At 36.7% G+C, this 16,733-nt stretch overlaps 1 protein-coding gene across 3 annotated transcripts in view; it reads left to right on the top strand.

Moving 5' to 3' along the window:
* chl1a (cell adhesion molecule L1-like a) overlaps positions 1-16,733 on the top strand; it is a 71,240-nt gene that overhangs the window by 32,887 nt on the left and 21,620 nt on the right. For 2 of the 3 annotated variants that reach the window (XM_015028622.1, XM_015028620.1), the window contains exons 6-23: positions 1,155-1,325; positions 1,495-1,533; positions 1,686-1,791; positions 2,319-2,500; positions 2,577-2,711; positions 3,898-4,038; positions 4,241-4,352; positions 5,205-5,368; positions 5,951-6,116; positions 7,981-8,105; positions 8,194-8,295; positions 11,764-11,961; positions 12,302-12,372; positions 12,966-13,188; positions 13,334-13,369; positions 14,107-14,222; positions 14,829-15,033; positions 16,570-16,692. In XM_015028622.1, coding sequence (XP_014884108.1) covers positions 1,155-1,325; positions 1,495-1,533; positions 1,686-1,791; positions 2,319-2,500; positions 2,577-2,711; positions 3,898-4,038; positions 4,241-4,352; positions 5,205-5,368; positions 5,951-6,116; positions 7,981-8,105; positions 8,194-8,295; positions 11,764-11,961; positions 12,302-12,372; positions 12,966-13,188; positions 13,334-13,369; positions 14,107-14,222; positions 14,829-15,033; positions 16,570-16,692 — 2,415 coding nt within the window. The remainder of the gene's footprint in view (positions 1-1,154; positions 1,326-1,494; positions 1,534-1,685; positions 1,792-2,318; positions 2,501-2,576; positions 2,712-3,897; positions 4,039-4,240; positions 4,353-5,204; positions 5,369-5,950; positions 6,117-7,980; positions 8,106-8,193; positions 8,296-11,763; positions 11,962-12,301; positions 12,373-12,965; positions 13,189-13,333; positions 13,370-14,106; positions 14,223-14,828; positions 15,034-16,569; positions 16,693-16,733) is intronic. The other variant, XM_015028621.1, reaches the window with a different exon arrangement.

A 16,733-nucleotide genomic window follows, 5' to 3' on the forward strand; every position in this document is an offset into this window, starting at 1 on the left:
AAACGAACTTAAAGGACTCGTAAAGCACCTGGAATTACAGAGATATGCTCGGTATGTCTTTGCTCTCTCTTGCTTCTTGCACTCAATTATTCAAGTGCACGAAAGGAATGAACACTAGAATTCAAATCTCGGCATGTTTCACCTCTGTTCACACGTGAATGATCATTTCACAAGGTTGATGTGATTTACTCCTGAAGAACACAGACTGGGCTGAATTAGATGAATGTTTAATTATCTGAGATCTGCCATTGTTGACGTTTTAATTTTCTACAAAATGCACCATCCAGGGTTTTTCAAACGTATGCACCGTCTTGGATGACTCCCTACAAGCCCTGTGAAGTAGTGGCTACATTTAAGTTGACTGGCATTAAAGCTTCCCACTTGAGACGCAGACGTTCGTCTCCAATCAGGAGCCTTTTCCTGCCATCTTCAAGAACAAAGTGATTTACTGTATAAAACGTAACCTCAGACTTTGTCTGAAGTGCTCCTGCAATGGGAGGGGGAATCCTGCTTCTGTTGAACCTCTTACAAGTTCTCATCTGTCTCTGACAAACCAGATGAATGTCTGAAAAAAAACAAAAAACTACAAGAGTTCTTCAGGTGTTCAGGAGGAGATGCTTACTGATGCACTGAATGAAAACGTTTGGGGACAAATTCAGCTCCAGTGTTGCTATGACTTGGCAGATGTATGTGTCCAGAGTCGACAATGACTGCATGCCCTGAACATGGTGAAACAGTTGTGTGTTGAAGAGCTTTCTTTTTTCTTAGATAATCTCAAAACATTGCCATGATGATGTGCGTCTGAGTGAAGTTGTGTTTGTTCATCTATATATCATTTGTAAATGTAAATAAGGTTTCTTTATTCACACTAATAAAACCACAAGTGACTGATGGCTATATCTGTTAAACTCGGCTCATGGGTTGATAATTCACTGAACTGTAAATCTGTATGAAACAAATTTGCTTTCATGGAGCACGATTAGATGAGGAATCGCTTACGGGTGTTTCCATTTCATTTATCACATATTATACTCCTGTGTATTCTACTCTCTTATTAAACCTCATAAGTGATTTTCAAATGCAAAAAAAGAAATGTCAGGAAACAGACATTTTTGATATTGACGTTTTAATGATTCAGATATGCTGTTTTCTAGGTCTGCAGCACATAAAGCAGGATGAGAGGGTCTCCATGGGAACCGATGGAAACCTGTACTTTGCTTATGCCTTACCAGAAGACAGTCGCAAGGACTACGGCTGCAACGCTGTCTTCCAAAGGATACGCACTATTGTCCAGAAAATGCCCTTGTCCGTCAAGGTGGAGAGACGTAGGTTTAACCAAAACCCTGACGCTCGTTTTAAATTCACTATTACAAAAGTGTTTCTGCTCATTTTCAATGGTTTTAATTCTAAGCAGGAGGGATTTACGTCATGTTTAACTGGAAACCAAAGCACATCTGTCCTTAGCACTATTAATGTCATGATTTTTCGTTTCAGTGGAACCGCAGAACAACTCTTCTGAGAATGTCAGTCCCAGTAAGTGATAGTGAAAGACTTGGTGTGTGACTAACTAATCAGGAAGCTGATTTGTGTTTTGTTAAAATGTACTGATAGCCAACTTTTACCGGTACTTGATTTAATTTTGCCCACAAATGAGGAAGATTGTTGTTTGTCAAATGCATCCATAGCGCTACCAGTTCGAGCACCCAGCCTACTGCTGCCCTCTGGTGTCCAATCAGAGAAGCTGTTGCTGAAAGGACAGGATCTGCACCTTGAGTGTATACCAGGAGGATAGTATGTTCATCTTACTGTATCACTATCATTTGTAAGCATGGGCTGGTATGAGATTCTCCGATTTTGATAATATTATTATGATGGTATCTCATATAGTGTTTTTTTTTTAACAAAAAGAAGAAAAATTGTCTAATTACGTCACTGCAGACAACAACTTTAAGAGGAAGTGCTCTGCAAATAATTTTCTTCACCAAGGGTTCTAATATTTTTACAGAGACGTTGTGATATTAAGATATAACAAGGGTGGCTTTATTATGGATTAAATTAGTTTGGGTTGAGAGGCTGCAGTCAGCTGTTAAAATAGCATGCTGCTTAGTTTGATAGCAGTAATTAAAAAAAAAAGAAAAACATGAACAAGATGAATTAAACTTTTGGAGCTGGTATGAAATAATATTTTAGCAGTCTGAAACTAGTAACCACTTTCTAAACCTTAGTATACATTGTTGTTGCTAGCAGCCTCATGCATATTCACCATTATGTCTCGTTTAACGTTGTATTTTCTAACATTTTGCTCTTTTATGTTGTAGTCCCACTCCTAAAATGACATGGATGAAAATGGGAGAAACTCTAACTGATCGGATAAAACTGGATAACTTTAAGAAGCTGTTGACCATCAGTACTGTGGATGAGAAGGATGAGGGGAAATACATGTGTATGGCTGAAAATTCAGCCGGAAAGGCAGACCATTACTTTGATGTGATTGTAGAAGGTTAGTCTTTACTGACAGAACCAATGACGCATTGTTTTTCGCTGAGACAAACATAGTTCTTCTTGACATCTTCCAGAGCCACCGAGATGGCGTGCAAAGCCTCCCCAGAACCAGCTGTCTGTGAACGGGTCAGACGTTTTCATTAAGTGCTCAGTGGATGGAAAACCAACCCCAGTGATAACGTGGAGAAAAAATGGAAAAATACTCCAAGGTCAGAAACAATAATCGTGGCTGTGTTGCTTTGGTTCTGTTGCTCATCACTTTAAGGAGGACACTTAAAACATGTCCAGCAACATTTAAACCACAGAACCACAGAGGTCATTATGTCATTTCACTGCTTTAAGTGTTGTACAGGGTTAATTAGAGAGACTTTGCTGCAAAAGCATATCGATTTTAGATGTACAGTGAAACTATTGAATTTTCTTGGAGTACTGTCTTCATTGCATCTCGCTAAGGGGTACTCAGTTTTAATTTCTCCACAGACAACATATGTATAATTAATGACTAGGGAGATACGTGTGCATGCATTCCCTCCATTGGCTGTCTGCTCCTTTTAGAATTGATTTTAAGATCTTGCTTTTAGTTTTTGAATGTCTTAATGGTTTGTCACCTCTTTATCTTTCTGAGCTTTTACATCCTCACATCCCCAGTAAAACTCTAAGATCTCAACCTCTTGGCTGTTCCCAGAACCTGGCTTGTTGCCACGGGAGACAGAGTCTTCTCAGCCGCAGCTCCCAGGCTGCTGTGAGGTCTACTGGAGCTTTAAATGAATTAAAATCTTTTCAAATTGGCTTTTAATCCCAGGGAGCATCAGGTCACTCCTTTGTCTTTTATATATTTTGCTGATGATTTTTATTGTTTATTTGTCAACTTTGTATTTCATTGACCTGTTCAGCACTTTGGTTACCTTTGGATTTTAAATGGCTTCATGAATTAACAAATAAGAGTTGATTTTATAAACGTATTTTACTAAAGCTAACCTTGCTAAGCATCATTATTGAATACATTTTGTAGAAAAGCAAATGGCTTAACAAATGGTTAAATCATATCAAAAATATTTTCAACATTATTAGTTTGTCCGCAGACTGCATTCTTTATTTGATTACTTCATATTCTGCAACTCAAAATATGTCATCAAAAGTTTCTTCTTATTAAAAACTACAGTTGGAGCTTCAATCTGAAAATCACTTCAAAACCCCAAAAATAATCACTGAAAATTGTTTTCTTGATAATTACAGAAAATGTTCTAATCAAAGATTTGCTCTTTTGTGATTAAAAAATGCTTTTTGGTACAAAGAATCCATTTGAAGGAGAAAAAAAAACACATTCAAATTTTCTACTGACAAAAACTAATTGTGCCTTTGGTCCCGATGGCTTTGACATTTTGTTGTTGTCAGATGACAGAGAGAACAACAGACGAGTGCTTGACGAAACTGTGATGCTCCACAAGGCCGGACCGGAGGACAGCGGCGTCTACCAGTGCGAGGCCTCCAATCGTCATGGCAGTGTTCTTGCCAACATTAATGTCTTAGTTATGAGTGAGTAAGATCGCAAGATTTCAACCATGAGCAGCCTGCCAGGTCTCTTGCTGCAAACACAGAAACACAGAGGCCTATTCCTTTTAGCATACTCTGTGGAAAGGAAATGTGGTTAGATAGGGGGATCTAAAGACTGGGTCTATGTATTCTGCTATTATATATTTAAGCTGTTATAATCTCTCTTCCCTCAACGTGCTCTTAGATATTGCACCTCTTATGCTGACAAAGGACTTCCAAGAGTATGCAGTGATAGAAGGAGGGGCCATTGTCATGAACTGCAGTGTTTTCAGCTCTCCTCAATCCAGTATCTCTTGGTAAGTAGAGAACAATCTGCCATACTTCTCACAAGGCTCGTTTTCTATCTTTTTTTGTGTTAAAATAATAAAAACCTCTATCATGTCCCCTTTATCTACATCTAAAACAGACTATATTTAAGCTAATACAGCAAGCAGCAAAGAAATTATTCTGATTTGAGTATATTTACATGTCACATGCAAAAAAGTCTGGTTTTAGAAAAAGTTTCTATTGAGATTGATCTAAGTAAATTCTGGTAACTATATGTGGACCAAACAACTCAAATATCTTCTTAGAAATACTTGCATTTTCTGCAGTACTCTAACTTGCAAAAAGGTTTTTATTAAATGCATCTTTAGAATGAACTTACCATCTCCTTTTCCTTTATTTGTTTATTCATCTGGGACCATATAGAAAAACGATTGAGCTCAAAGAGCAAATACACAAACCACCAACTTGTGCTTTTTTCCCCAGAACATTTTCATCTGCAGATTCAGTGGCAGGTATAAGAAAACACAAGAAAGACATTCCAATAACTAGAAAGGAATTAAAATGTTCAGGAGAATAAAACAAAACATGAAATACGATTAATAATTCTATTGCAGAAAGTTTATAAAATTTACATAGCAATTTTGTTTCCATACCAACCTGTTTGCAATTAAAGACATTTATTGTGCTTCTCTGGGAATGATTACACAATTTGTTCTGCAGAGAACTTATTTGATGCCTTCATATGGCTTTATATGAGAAAGCTGACACTGTGCCCAGGACACAAACCCCATACCAACACAACATTTTTCAACTTTGAAATCAGTTTGAAATAATAATAAAAAAGAAAGATTGATTGATATTTTCAAAATCTTTCCATCTAGGACCAAGGAGGGGACAGCTGTTGAAGGAGAACGATTTCATGTTTTGGAAGATGGGCAATTCTTGGAAATCATCCGCGCAGAAAAAGGTGACACGGGGAAATATGCTTGCATGGCTAGCAACAGAGAAGGCATGTCAAGTCTCACAGCTCTGCTGGAGGTGAAAGGTATGTCAGCAAAATCTTTGCATTCATCTTTTGTCAATGAACCGAAAAACAGTTTCTCAAAGGCATTTCTTATTTCGAGTTACATTTGATACGCATGTCTTAGACAGTTACAGTATGTGTGCAGAGCTATTTAGTAAAGTACTTAAAGATTAGGTTAGCTGAACAGTGCAGAGTTAGGAAGATCATCTCTATATGTTGTTCTTAATGGAAAACTTGCATGTTTATTATTTAAAATTAAAAGTAGAATTTTATTTGTTGCTATTAAATATATTTGAACAGGGTAGCTTACTTCTACTGGCCTTAATAAAAGATGCTTGTCCTGGAAAAAAGATTACCACAATCATCATACAATCATAATCTAATATTTTACAGTGCAAGATGATTAACATTTGACTGCTTAGTCATCTAAATCACAGAAACGGTTACTGTGAGACCCATTTTTGCGCTGAAATAATTTGGGCCAAATTATTTGCCCTAATTAATTTGAAGCAGGCTGGAGTTAGAAACGTTTATTTCATTGTCTTCAAGTCATCACATTTTTCTGTTTGTCCCTCCCTGAAATTATGCTTTTTTTTTCTTCAGACCCAACAAAAATTGTGGCTCCTCCTCGGGATGCGCAGATCAGCAGTGGGAATTTGGCCCGATTGATGTGCCGGTCAGAATATGACAGAAGTCTGCAGGGCACCTTTGAGGTGATCTGGAGGAAAGATGGGGAGGAGATCTTTCGCTCTTCTGAGAATAGTTTCAGGTACCTGCCTTTGCTTTGGCTGTGTTTGTGTTGGTTGTTTTTGCTGAGCTTCTGAGTACTTTTGTTCGGCCTGTTCGGTATAGACACACAGAAATCATCACATTTAAGGCATCTCACACTCAAAACCTTTTACTCCTCTTTTGTTTTTTAATAAAGGGATTGCTTTTCTCAGCCAGGGACTGGACACAGAATCAGCAACATTTTTATTTATTTATTTTTAGAAATGTGTACTAACCCTTAAAAGAAATTGTTCTTTTAGTGCAATGACATAATAATAGAACAAATAATTTTTTATGCAGTTCCATCTTTCTAAAACATCTAATGTTAAGTAGTATTTATTTCTAATAACATCTTAAGTCCCACAATTATTGATTCTCCAATATTTCAGTCATTATATTGCCAGCCACACACTTATCCCCAGATGGCAGCTCAACAGGTTGGTTAATATATAGAGGGAGAGAAAGAGCTATACAGATGGCTGCATAGGGCGCCAACAGCTGAAAGGGCCATTTGGGCATCGATGTGCAGCCCTGTCAGAAACGCTTTTCTGATGCAGAATAATGACAAATAAGATAAATAAATAACAGCCCTGCACCTGGTTTTCCTAATTTTGAAGGACCTTCCACCACTGTCAGTCAGAGGCTATGATTTGTCACTTTTTGCTGCAAATGTCTGAAATGCACAGAGCTATAGTTTTTTTGACTATACATTGTCAGAGGATATCCTAATTTTAACATTGCAAATTTATGCTTTTAATAATGAAACATGGTAATTTTTCTCACAAATTTACAGCTTTTCGACATCAGAGAATATCCAAGTTGTCTTGTAAAATGTGTGGAATTAAGTCTAACATTTATTTTTTTTTTACACCTCCATGGCCATTTTTCTTTTATTTATCTACAGTAGCCCCAATACTCTGCTGCATGCTTGTGCTGTGCAGCAACAGAAAGATGAAATCTACATCTGTTCTGTCCAGATGCACTGAGAACATTTTTCCACATCTCTCCACACATGATTGATCTAAATGTAAATTTTTACTGTGCTAACACAATGGCCAAACAATGTGATAAGTACCTCTAGATGAATTCTGATTTCCATTTCAATGTCCCTTTGCCACATTTCTTTGGCCTTTTCAAGAGGGGCCCATTTTAGAAAACCAAACATGTACATAATATTAAACTTTCCTAAAATTTTCTCTCTTTATGCTAAGATTTGTGAAATAAAATAGATTTGATTTTGATGGCAAACTGTATTTACTACAGCAAATATTGTCTAGTCCACCAAAAATGTTTAGAGTCAGAGGGAGACCTTGGTTCTTTGCGACTGATGACTACTTTTCAGTTTACTGGAGGCCAGATTTATTGAAATTGCCTGATATTTCAGGTAGTTCTGGATGCCAAACAAGGAAGAGAAAGAACCCCACTACAGGTCGTCCACCATACTTAAAATTGTGGATTACTAATTAATGTTAGTAAATGTTCCAACCAACTTGAAAAAATGTCATTTGCATCATACATAAAGAATAAAGGCTTAAGTAGATTTAAATTAGAAGAGTTTTTGGCAGTACTACTTCAGTGACAAGTATCATTTCTAAAGATGGTATACTTTTCAAGTATACCAAGTAACTGTACTAAAATTAAAGGTTGGCTGTGAGTTTATGTTACTGAAACAAAAATGTGTCAATATCAAGTCTGATTTACACATCTTCATCATGGATGCCAGTAAATATGTCTAAACTACAACCCATTTGCACTTTTCTTCTGTTTTGGTTATTAGTGCAAAATACGCTTTTTGGTAACTGTAGTTCTTCTGATATCTTTTAAACTTTTCTTCTGTGCTGTAACAAATGTTCTTATTTTTGCAGGTACAAAATGGAAGGTGACCAGTTGCAGATTAGGGACGTGAATATCAGTGATCAGGGGAGCTATACATGCATTGCTCGAACAAGTCTTGATGAGGACACTGCCACTGCCTTTCTAACTGTACTGGGTACGATATCATATTGGAAATTCCTTCAATTTTAAAAAAATAAATGATAATTTTAGGTTTCTGTACTGATTTTACTGCTTATTCCCAGATACTCCTGATGCTCCTATGAGTTTAAAGATATTGGATCAGGAATCAAGGAATGTAACTCTGTCCTGGATACCAGGGAGTGATCACAACAGCTCCGTGACAGGTAAAACTTTAAACAGAATAAAGCAGAGCATCTGAAGTCGGGTATAGGGGAAGGAGTGGGAGTTTTGCTGAATAATTTAATACTTAGCAACATTTTACCCAGAGATCATCAGCAGCTGCTCATGTAGCCTTACTTTTTCCAATTCTGTTTGATATTACATTTTAGGTCACACAGTGATGTCATCAATAAATAATTATGAGACAATTAGGCTTTTATAAATAGTCTGTCCTCTTAAAATGATTTTGAACGGATCCAAAATCAGCATTTCCCTTGCTATAAACATGTTCCTAAACACGTATAAAGAGCAAAACACATTCTAAATCTTTCAAAAGGAAATACAGAAGATGGTCTATAGAAGGAGCACATGTGCATATTTCACACTTGAGCACACTAACTGGGAGCGCATCTGTCGCATAGAATAAAATAATAAAATCCACACTTTGAATATATTATCAACATTATCTTTCTTGTGTTCATTTCGTAAAATATTGTACAAGTTCTTTGTACAATTTCCATTATATCAAAAAATTCAAATTCAAAAACACTTTATTAACTCCTAAGGGAAATTAAATGCTGCTGTAACATATTAATTCAAATCCTTCAGAGAGTTATTGCAGACAGTGACGGCTGTTGGCAGGAAAGATCTCTTGTTGAGGGGGGTCTGTGTTGCAGTGAATTTGAAGAAGCCTCTGACTGAAGACACTCTGTTCTGGAGAGGATGGTCAGGCTGGTCCATAATTTTCTTGATTTTATAAAGAATCCTTCTTTGCATCGTAATCTCCAGAGGTTCCTCAGTCCGTCCCCAGAACAGAACCAGCCTTCTTTATCAGGCTGCTGCGCCTTTTAATGTCCCTGCCTCTGATGCTGCTGCTGCCCCCACAGATGAGTTGAAGCAGAAGAGTTGAAGCTCTCTACAACAGATATATGGAAGATCTGCAGCATCTTGCTGCAAACCTTGAAGGATCTTAACTTCCTCAAGAAGTGCATCCTGCTTTGTCCTTTCTTATAGATGGCTTCACTCTTGCTTCTCCAGTCCAGTCTGTTGTCCAGCACTGAGATATTTATATTCCTCAACCACCTCCACTTCTTCACCCATGACGGAAATAGAAATAGGGTTTGATCTAATCCTGTTTCTCCTGAAATTGACAATCATTTCCTTTGTTTTGTTTATGTTTAAAAAAGAGACGATTGTTCCCTCGCCCTGCCACAAAGTGGACCACCAGCTCTCTGTACTCAGATTCTTGTCAATCTCTGTTACGCCTGACAACTGCAGAGTCGTCTGAGTGTTACTGTAGATGGCAGAAGTAATCTACAAAGTGTTTTATGCTCCACACTTTATGAAAAGTTAATATGAAGACATTTTTGTGCCAGCCTATTTCTTCCAAGCACACAACCTGTTCTTGCATGAATGTCTCATTAAGCAAACATATCATTCTGCTGCTTGTCACACAATCAATTGCACATTTGCTCTCTGACCAAAGCCCATTGTGCAAAGAACCCCATCTTATCCAGCAAGTTATTAGAAACATTAACCCCTTGCAGAATGTTGATGCAAATTTGCCTCCGACTGCTTTTGATTTTAATAAAATACAGATGGTATTTACATAATAATCCCTGTAATTGTTTTATAATTCAAAATTCTTTAGCACAGTAAGGATTAAATACATAAACTGAGAATTAGCCCTTATTCTCATTGACAGCCACACAGCAACCTTTACCGTTTCAGCCACATGCTATGTATTGCCATACTGTAGTTCTGCGCTCGACACAGGGTGATACCCACTCTATTGACTGAACAAGCAAATAAGTAAAGCAAGGAAAAAAGAATAAAACTTTCTCCCACACAGCTGTACTCGAAATAGAGTCTCCACTCACAACAACTTAGCTTAAGAGAACTCCGACAGATAATATGACTCAGAATATGAAATCATTATTTTTAGCTTTTCGCAGATTTACTGATTTTTATTGGGAGCTTGTTACTGCAGTGGTATGTTTTGATTAAAAAAAAAAAGTTTGACAGCCAGCTGACTTATTATGTAAAATGTGCAAACCACTGTTGGAGGCATTTTTATCCTTAATGGGAATATAATGCATTTGTTAATGTCTCTAAATGTTTTTTGTTTTCTTCTTTTTTTCTTTTTTCTTCTTCAAAATACGGGAAAATTCAAGCCCTTTGACTGTCATTGGAGTCTAAATAATATTGTTTAATAAGTGAAGATTGGAAACAACTGTGCAAATAAAACTCAGCAGCAAAGCTTGTTTCTCATTAATGCTTTCAGAAAGGGCTAATTTAGTTCTGAAAATTACAGGGATCATAAGAATTTAAATGGGCAAATTTTTCTTGCAGACTTTCAAAATTAGTAGGTCTGATATGTTTCCTAATGGATGCTGAAAATATTCTCAACTGTCTTAAGAGAAATAAAATCTTATTGTTTTTTTTTCCTTCTAGTTTTCAACTTGTTCCCAAGGTTCGTTTTTTCTTATTCAATGTTTTGTTTTCTTTAAGAGCATAATGTAAGCCCTCTTATATGCAGCTATTTCAAGGCACACCTAATGCATTTCATATCATTTGACTGTTTTGTGTTAAACGTAAAGAGAGACCAAAGTGTTTCTGATTTATTTCATATCCAGCAAGCAGCATAAGGTGGTCTGCTTCTCTGATTCATGTTTTCCATCCTTATTTTGATTTATATTACGAATTTCTGTTGGCATCCTGGTTTGAGGCTAAATTAAAGGGTTTTTTCACAACTTTTAATGAGTCTGGGCTCCAATTGACCATCTCTGGTTCTAAATCTTACAATTTTAAGCCTGCTCAGACCTCAAATGAATAATTTCATATTAAAGACAGTTAAATATGAAACTGAAGAAATTTAACTCCTTTTGCAAAAACACAAAAATCTTCTAGTTCCTAATGTTTTTGATTAATGTCTTCTCAATATAAAAAGTCAATGTTTTGGACTTTTTGCAGAAAGGGCTACAGTTGTGTGTGTGTGTCTGTGTGTGTGTTTTGAATGAGGCAGAAGCCTTGTTGGTTTGCTCAGGGTACCATTCATTCAAGAACCACCTCTGACGATGACTTATTTCTTAACACATTGCTGCCACCTGGATAAGCAATGACAATTAATGTGGTTTTGCATTAACTTAACAAAACCCTTTCCATAAAAAGTTGATGACAGATGCTATTTCTTTGGTTTGGAAAATGAGATCAACACTGTGGAGTTCATAAAAAAATAGTTGCACAATAAATAGACCCAGACAGACCGTCTTTAATCATGCTATTCTTAATAAGCTGCACAGAAAGGGTACCCAGCTCTAAGTGATTATTTTTGAGCTTCTGACTGGAACGAACCCTCTCTGTTTCTCTGTTAATAACAATTATAGTTTTAACTGAGACCATCCATTATTAGTTTTGTTTCAGTAGTAAGGCACTGATTAAATATGTCTGATCCTCACTCATCTGTTGTGCAGAATTTGTGGTGGAGTATGAGGAGAGCCACTGGGAGCCTGGAAGGTGGAAGGAGCTGCAGAAAGTCGCCGGTAACCAGGCAACAGCCGAGCTCTTTCTTCATGGAGACCTTAACTATCAGTTCAGAGTTTATGCTGTTAATGCCATTGGACCTGGACCACCTAGTGAGCCCACAGAGAGACTCAAAACACCCCCTGCTGGTATGATTCCTCTATTTTATTAGCATGTTTTGGAGAGGTTATCTGTGGGTTTCAGAAAGCGTCTGACTTTGAACCTTCCTTTCCTAAGGTATCGGTGTAAAAGTCAGCCTGGAGCAATATGACTTTGTACCAGTCAGGGGAGAGAAAAGTCGCATGTCACTGTGGCTCTGAAAGCATTATTTACAGCAAGATAAAATATCTCCATCATTAAATATGAATTCTTGCCTTTCGGTTTAGTGTAATTCAAGTAAATTACAGCAGACATAAATAAGGATGTCAACCACTGATCCTCTTCTTTGCAACAGCATGATTATTTACCCATTTATTTCTCTCCTTGAAGCACCAGACATAAACCCGGAAAACATCAGGATTCATGGCCACCTTCCCCATGAAATGGAAATCAGCTGGGACGTAAGAGGGTTTTTTATGTTAATGTCTCATTTTAATAATAATAATAATAATAATAATGGGGAAAAAACTTTCTAAGATTCTAGAGTTGTTCTAATGCAAGTTCATCTTAATAAATTAGAATATTATTGAAACATTTAAATAATAAAAGTGAAACTCATTTATTTTGATTTGTTACATGCACAGTGATCTATTAAAAGTGTCTAATTCTGTTACTTTTTATGGCTGCTGTTTGCAGATAATGAAAAGCCAAAATTCAGTTTCTCGGAAAGCTAGAATGTGATTTGGTCCATATCCAGGACAAAGTCTACAGCTGCTCCATCCTTTGTGTTAAGCCAGTCTTAAACAAGAGACTACATCAACAGTCTTGCCTTGAATAAGGAGAGAAAGGACTGGACTGTTGTTCTTTTCAGATGGAAGTAAATGTAGTTTTTCATCAAATTAGGGCTTGATTTCATTAATAAGCATTAATCAGTCAGGATATAACAAGACCTGCTTTAGAACACGATGTCAATATTCCTGATGGGCCTGAAAACTGGCTTGGCCACAGAGTATGGTAACTATCTTTATTTCATTTTTCCTCTTTTATTTTGTAGCCACTGTTACCTACTGAGTACAACGGTCCAGGACTTGAGTATAAGATCTCCTACAGAAAACTGGAAGTGGAAGATAAATGGCATGAGCACCTGGTCACAAGACCCTCCTTTATCGTCAGGAACACATCCACCTTTGCACCGTACGAGATCAAAATCCAGAGCAGGAACAGCCTCGGCTGGGGTCCAGAACCAAAACCCATAACCGGTTACTCTGGAGAAGATAGTGAGTCCTATGATCTTGTCTGCTCAGTTTATGTGTTTTCTAATATTTGAGAACTTAATAAACCCTCCTAATTTTTCACACCAGGCTATTGTTCTCATTCTGTATTTTGAACTTCCTGTGATATCTTTTCCATCTGCTTCCTCAGTTGTCTTTTGGCACTGTCTCCAGGAAAATGTGTCAGGTTGAGTTCTTTTCTTATTTCCCCCCCTTTACTCAAAGGTTTTCTCCATGTGCATGTGTGACTTCTCCTCCCCTCTGACCTTTCTGACAAATACAAGAGAAACACTATTGTTATTTCTAGCAGGTGGCAGATAACCTTTGTATAAGAGAAGAAAGTCAAATTTCCACCTCTGAGCCAGAAACTTCGAGAGAATTGACAGATCAAAAAACACGATTGGCCTGTTGAGGGCTTTCCACCATTCCCTAACATCTGCACTGCTTTTATTTAACTTTTTAGAAACTGCAGTAATAGCATTTAGAATTATTTAGCTTTGAATGCAACTTTAGTTGCTATCAAGTTAAGTAGTTTTTTTGATTGTTTTTTTTATGGAATGCACATTTTTATTTGTGACTCTAACCAGAATTACAGTAGCTCTACAATACACACTCCAAACAAAGACCTTTCAAATGTTTTTTCCACTGTACTAATTTCATTATAAGTTAGTTTACCGTGAATCCAGTAGAAGGAAAAAAAAGCTTTCTTACATCTCTGTGAGAAAAAAAAAATCTTTTAACATTTTCTTAAATGACACCTATGCATGTTTTGTTATTTTAAATTTGATGTTGAAATCATTTACTTAATCTTAAATCATTTTGTTTTATGTTGAATTTGTTGTATTTAATTTTTAGATATCTTGTAATGTCAAAATCACTATATATCAGGATTTGTAACTTCTTTTTTTTTTACTTCCTTTTAAGTTCCGACTGCAGCTCCACACAATGTAGCAGTGGAGGTGATCAACAGCACCGCTCTCAGAGTCAGCTGGAGCCCAGTTCTCCCAGCCACAGTGCGAGGTCATTTGGGAGGCTACATGGTAAGTTTACTTTATTTTTCTTCTGCCCATTTTTAGTTTGCAACTGAAATTAAGTTTCAGTCATTATTACAGTTGAGAAAAGGCTGTTGTAGCAAAAGTTATTTTTGTGTACCTTTAAAAAAATAAATAAATGTAGATTATAATACAATGAATGTTAATACAAGAGTAAATAACGGCTTGGTATATGAAATTACAGCAGTGAATCCAGATGAATGTTTGTGTCTTTTTCAAATCAGGAAGAGACAATATTGCACCTTCCTTTAAGGATAAATAAAGATTTGAATTTGCCTTTTCTTGTGGTTATCAAGCTTTTTCTCAGTCTGTGTTCTTGTGACACAATCTTTCTTGCTCAAATTTTTTGAGGTTCTTGCGCCTGACATCTTCACAATATTTCAAATATTCAACATATAATAAACAGTTGATGTACATGTTTTATTTAGTGAAGGAATTTGTTTTAAAGTTGTATTCACACGCCCTTAAGAAACATGCTCTTGGTAGTGTAAGACTAGAGATTGGTGGGTTGCAAAAGATTGTTTTCAAAGACGTTGTTTCATTATCCAAACTATTTCTCTGCACTTCTTATTCTTTACATCTTTTATGTCGCAGGTTCACTGGGAGAGACTGAAAAGCTTCCTGAGTCCTGACAAGATTTTAGAGGAGCATAACTCCAAGTCTTTCCCTGGAAACAGGAGTCATGTCATTGTGTCAGGGTTGAAACCTTTCTCTGAGTACAGACTCACAGTGAACGTTTTTAACAAGAAGGGAAAAGGACCAAAGAGCGATCCAGTCAACTTTGATACTCCAGAGGGCGGTAAGTTGGCACAGCCATGCAACAAGTCATCCATCCTCCTTTTGCATTCACATAGATAATATTCTTCCTGAGATTTTTTTTTATTACCTTGCTCAATCCAAAACGTTTACATACACTACCATTTCCATTCATTTAAAAACATTTGGGAAATTTTATTTTGCCGTGGATGTATTTCAAGACAGAAGCGCATTCTTGATTGGCACGATGAAACAATTAAGCAAAATCAAGGGGAGAAAATTGAACAAGTCTGGTTCATTCTTAGGTACATTTTCCAGCGTCTTGGAGGAACTCTGTTTATTTGATCAAACAATACTAACATATTAACACCTTGGAAATGTTTAGCCATAATGCTGTGGAGACGGAAGGTGGTTTCTGTGTTTCAGAGATGAACATGTTTTGGCCTAAAATCAATCCCAAAATGAAAGTAAAAGCTGAATTACCTGAAGATGAACTGTCAGTGAAACAAAAGGCCACTCAGTGAGGAAGAAGCCACTACTACAAAAGCAATATGATAGGCTAGATCACACTTAGCACATTTGCTCAGAGACAAAGACCTTAATTTCTGGAGAGATGTGCTATGGTAAAACTAACAGTGACATGTTTGGCCATAAAGACCATTGTTAGATGTAGAAGATTAAAGGATAAAGCCTGCGAACACCATCCGCACAACGACTTACGGTGATGGCAGCATCATGATGTGGTTGTGTCTTGTGCAGAGAAAATTTCTTATTGAACCTAATCAGGTTTTGATGTCAGACAGTAGGAAAGAAATTTCCTTTTCATACAAGGTACGTTTAATGCTACAGCTTAAAGTTTGAATGTCATTAGTCTGAGATCTGCTGTTTGTTCTGCAGTTCACTTAACTTCTAAGATAGAGAGCCCCGCCATCTTTTGTCAGCCTCTGTGTGGTTATTAGTGATAAAACAGATCTGAACTAAAGTAGAAGAGAAACAAACCAAAAATATATATATTTCATCTGACTATTAATTTTTTGTTCTACAAAACTCTTCCCGTTTGCTATTTTTTTCACAATTTAAATATCTGCCACAAGAAAGATAAATAATGCTTGAAATAACATCTTACAAGAAAAAAAAGCTTCCAAAGAAGTCTCACAACTAGAGAATGAAACAACACCTTTATAAATAATGTATCATGAATATAAATGTGTGCAAACAATGTGAGACAAACACAGAACACCAGCTGTAAACATGTTCCCCGTCAGGACTATTGGCTCCTCAGACCAAGGCAAGGCAAGTATGTCCATGAATTTCACTCTTGTTGACAGTAAGATCCATATGGTTGCAGTTTTAAAATTTGACATGTTCTTCTGCTCTGACTCATGCTTCGGGATAAACTAAAATGAACATGAATTGAGGGATTTATCAGAGAAATCCAGAAAAATTTGGAGTTAGTTTTTATTTTTATTTATTTTTTTGACATCATTCTGAATTGTCATTTGGCTAAATTGCCTGAATGGTAGCTTCAGTTTATGTATTTTTTATTTATTTACATATTTAAACGTTTTCTGTATAACAGTTCCAGAGATAGTGCCGGTGCTGATTCCCAGGATTCAGGATGATGACACTGTTCTGCTGGAATGGGGACCACCACCAGTAACGAATGGCATCCTCATTGGTTATCTTCTAAAGTGTAACGTCTGTATGTAAACACATAAAACACACTTTCTGATAATTGATGTA

Source organism: Poecilia latipinna, unplaced genomic scaffold, assembly GCF_001443285.1.
Source record: "Poecilia latipinna isolate Pla-1442-1.1 unplaced genomic scaffold, P_latipinna-1.0 Scaffold131, whole genome shotgun sequence".
Classification (NCBI taxonomy): domain Eukaryota; kingdom Metazoa; phylum Chordata; class Actinopteri; order Cyprinodontiformes; family Poeciliidae; genus Poecilia; species Poecilia latipinna.